Source organism: Musa acuminata, chromosome BXJ2-7, assembly GCF_036884655.1.
Source record: "Musa acuminata AAA Group cultivar baxijiao chromosome BXJ2-7, Cavendish_Baxijiao_AAA, whole genome shotgun sequence".
Lineage (NCBI taxonomy): Eukaryota > Viridiplantae > Streptophyta > Magnoliopsida > Zingiberales > Musaceae > Musa > Musa acuminata.
Genome location: NC_088344.1, coordinates 32,843,849 through 32,847,091, shown reverse-complemented (window position 1 = coordinate 32,847,091; position 3,243 = coordinate 32,843,849). Strand labels below are relative to the sequence as shown.

General features: G+C 40.8%; 1 protein-coding gene across 1 annotated transcript; it reads left to right on the top strand.

The window, feature by feature from the left end:
- The first annotated feature begins 1,362 nt into the window (after positions 1-1,362).
- On the top strand, positions 1,363-2,935 carry LOC135616220 (anthranilate O-methyltransferase 3-like). Its single transcript, XM_065115412.1, has 4 exons — positions 1,363-1,508; positions 1,589-1,993; positions 2,082-2,354; positions 2,478-2,935. The coding sequence occupies exons 1-4, from the start codon at positions 1,428-1,430 to the stop codon at positions 2,841-2,843; spliced, it is 1,125 nt and encodes a 374-aa protein (XP_064971484.1). The 5' UTR covers positions 1,363-1,427; the 3' UTR covers positions 2,844-2,935.
- The last annotated feature ends 308 nt before the right edge of the window (positions 2,936-3,243 follow it).

The following is a 3,243-nucleotide window of genomic DNA, read 5'->3' as shown; positions in this document are numbered from 1 at the left end:
ACATTTTAGTTGGTAAAATGCTCATATTATGTATGCATATTTAGTTATATTAAATTATGCTTATGAGCAAATTTTTTTATGTTTAAAATGTCTAGTGATCCATATAATCTTAATTAATTAAGAATTAGCCACAGCATTCTTAATTAATTAAAATTATATATAAAGTTAAAATATGGATCACATAAGTAATTAGACATCATATTGTGACTGATTATATTTCATATAATAATTGTTATCCCACAGGATCTTTTATTATATTTAATATAATTAATCAGGATAAAATATCAGATTATTTTCATAATTTACCCATTAAGATTATGAATTAGAATATAATTTGATAGTTTTATCATAAAGACCATATAAATCTATTTGAATTAAGAATTTAGCCCAACAAAATTGATAGTATGTCGCTAATGTAATTGTTGCTCATATTGTTTTCATTTAAATAAGTATTAGTGAAAGATTCAACTAATTGTCACTAAAATTTTTGATCAAACATTTTAGTGATAGGCGAATTATCATCTCTTTTGTTTAATCAGAAATCGCTAAGTTCTCGGTGAAACTTTTCGTCAAGACATTTAGTCACAGAATTATTCATCACCAAATAGTATCGTCGAAATATTATTTCATCAGTTTATTTCATTTTAGTGACAGAATTTTAATAGAATAAGCTATCATTAAAATCCATAATTTAGTGACAATAGTGTCTTTTCAAGACACAAAAACTTTTAACCATGGGACCTCATAACATTACTAATTCTTTTAGTGATTTTTTTTATTTTTTTGATGATAACTTTTGTTGGTTACTGATTTTTGTTTTTTTCCCCTTGTAGAGCATGTCCTTTTTGCTTTAACAGAGAAAGGAATAACGCTATGTGTGGGCTGCAGTTCACAACAATGGAGAGCCATGGGATCGTCCAATAGCAGCAAGTTTATGAGATTCCACGTGAATAATGCTAGGGATACGACTGAGAGAAAGAACGTTCAAACCTCTATTGCGACGGGCAAGAATTTGTCTATGCTTCCGTGTGTTGACTTTTCTGTAGCATTTTCTTTTCCAGATTAATCATAATCAAAAACGTGTTCCTGGTGTGACTTGTAATTCCAGAAACACCTTTTGTGCTCATGCTGATGAACATCTTCTGATCATACAATACATGGGAGGAAGAAGAGTGACTCCTTGTCCAACTGGCTGAAGCTGACGACGGTATATCAATTGTGGCTGTAAGTGCTGCACCACAACACGCAACTTCCAAGCCACATCACATGCTTACAGTAAGATGAGTGATGACGTGATAAAGTATATTATTATTGACGTCAAAATTGAAGGTGAGAGAAATCACGGTCTATATATATGTATTGGCCCTGTGGCTTGGAGCTCAGCGGTTGCCAAGCACGAGAAGCTCTTAAAAGACAGAGATAAGAAGATGGCCATCAAGGTAGAGCAAGCCCTTCATATGGTTGGAGGAGCCGGAGAAACCAGCTACGCCACTAATTCCAGACTTCAAGTTCGTCGTCTTCCTCGAAGTAGTGTAATTAGTTGAATCAATCTTCGGTTTACTGAGTTGCTTACTGTGTTTGTATTCAGGAGAAAGCGCTTTATAGAACGAAGCCCATATTGGAGACCGCCATAGCTGAGTTGTACCAGACGCTGCTCCCTGAGAGGATGGTCGTCGTCGACCTCGGTTGTTCGTCGGGTCCGAACACCTTTCTTGTGGTCTCTGAGGTGCTTGGCATCGTCGGCGACCTACGTCGAAGGCTGGAACAGAAGCCACCGGAGATCCAGTTCTTCTTGAACGACCTCCCGGGAAATGACTTCAATAATGTCTTCCGATCTTTGGAAAGATACGAGAAGAAGATGGAGGAGGAGAAGGGGGACCTGCTCGTGCCTCATTACGTTGTGGGCATGCCCGGCTCCTTCTACGGGAGGCTTTTCCCGCGTAACACTGTTCACTTCTTCCACTCTAACTACTGTCTCATGTGGCTCTCTCAGGTCGATCACGACTGTGCTTTCTCATGTCATGCGTGCGGTGTTGCACTGTGTTGATGTTCTACCACTGATCATGAATTATGTGTCTTAGGTTCCACAAGGTCTCGAGAGTGAGCAGGGTGTTCCGCTGAACAAGGGCAACATCTATATTGCAGAGAACAGCCCACCCCAGGTCGTGAATGCGTACCAAGAACAACACCGGAGGGACTTCTCCACGTTTCTCAAATCTCGTTACATGGAACTAAGCATCGGAGGGGGAATGGTATTAACATTCCTAGGAAGAAGAAACAAAGAGCCAGCCAATGGCGGGCTAAGCTATATGTGGGGACTATTAGCGGAGGCCCTTAATGCCATGGTCTCACAGGTACGTATACCTCCAATCTTCAACTCGAACTCCTCAGCGTCGTCATATCCGATCTTTTCTGTCCCACTATGAAGCGGCAAGAACAAAACTGACCACCCCGAGTCTTGTGTCTATTGAATTCAGGGAATCGTATCAGAAGATAAACTGGACGCCTTCAATCTGCCAATATATACTCCCTCAATGCAGGAAGTGAAGGCAGTGATCCATGACGAAGGTTTATTTGATCTGGAACAAGCACAGATTTTTGAGTGCAACTGGGACCCGTTCGATGACACCGACGACGACGATATCGTATTCGACAATGTACTGAACGGGAAGAACGTGGCGAAGTGTGTACGGGCTGTGTCGGAATCCTTGATCGCACATCATTTCGGGGATGCCATACTCGATGAGCTGTTCTCACGGTATGCCGACAAGGTTGCGAGGCATCTCCTCAAAGAGAAAACCAAGCACACCGTTATGGTCATTGCCTTGAAGAAAAAAGCTTGAGAGCGGTGAACGAGCATTAACGCAAATTAATAGAAGTATGTATCCTTTAATGCAATAAAAATGCGTACGTGGTGAATCACCGCATTCGGTCAGTATGCTGGCATGTATCGATAACATTGTCGCCAATAAAACTTAGCTCTGCACCTAATTAATTTGTGGTGGCGATTTGCTTCGGAAATGGCCGGCAAAGTTAGATTTAAGGCATTCATGGCCACCTGAATCTGATCGATGACTGACTTTGCCTCAGCCACATGCCATCACTCAGGAGGAGGATAGCAAAAGGGTTTGCTGTAGGCAATCAAATTCTTACGTATGAACGCGTTGAACTGAATTCACCGCACGACGACGGAACTCTCAATCGAATGACAAGACGTATGACGGAGAGTGACATGATTGGAAT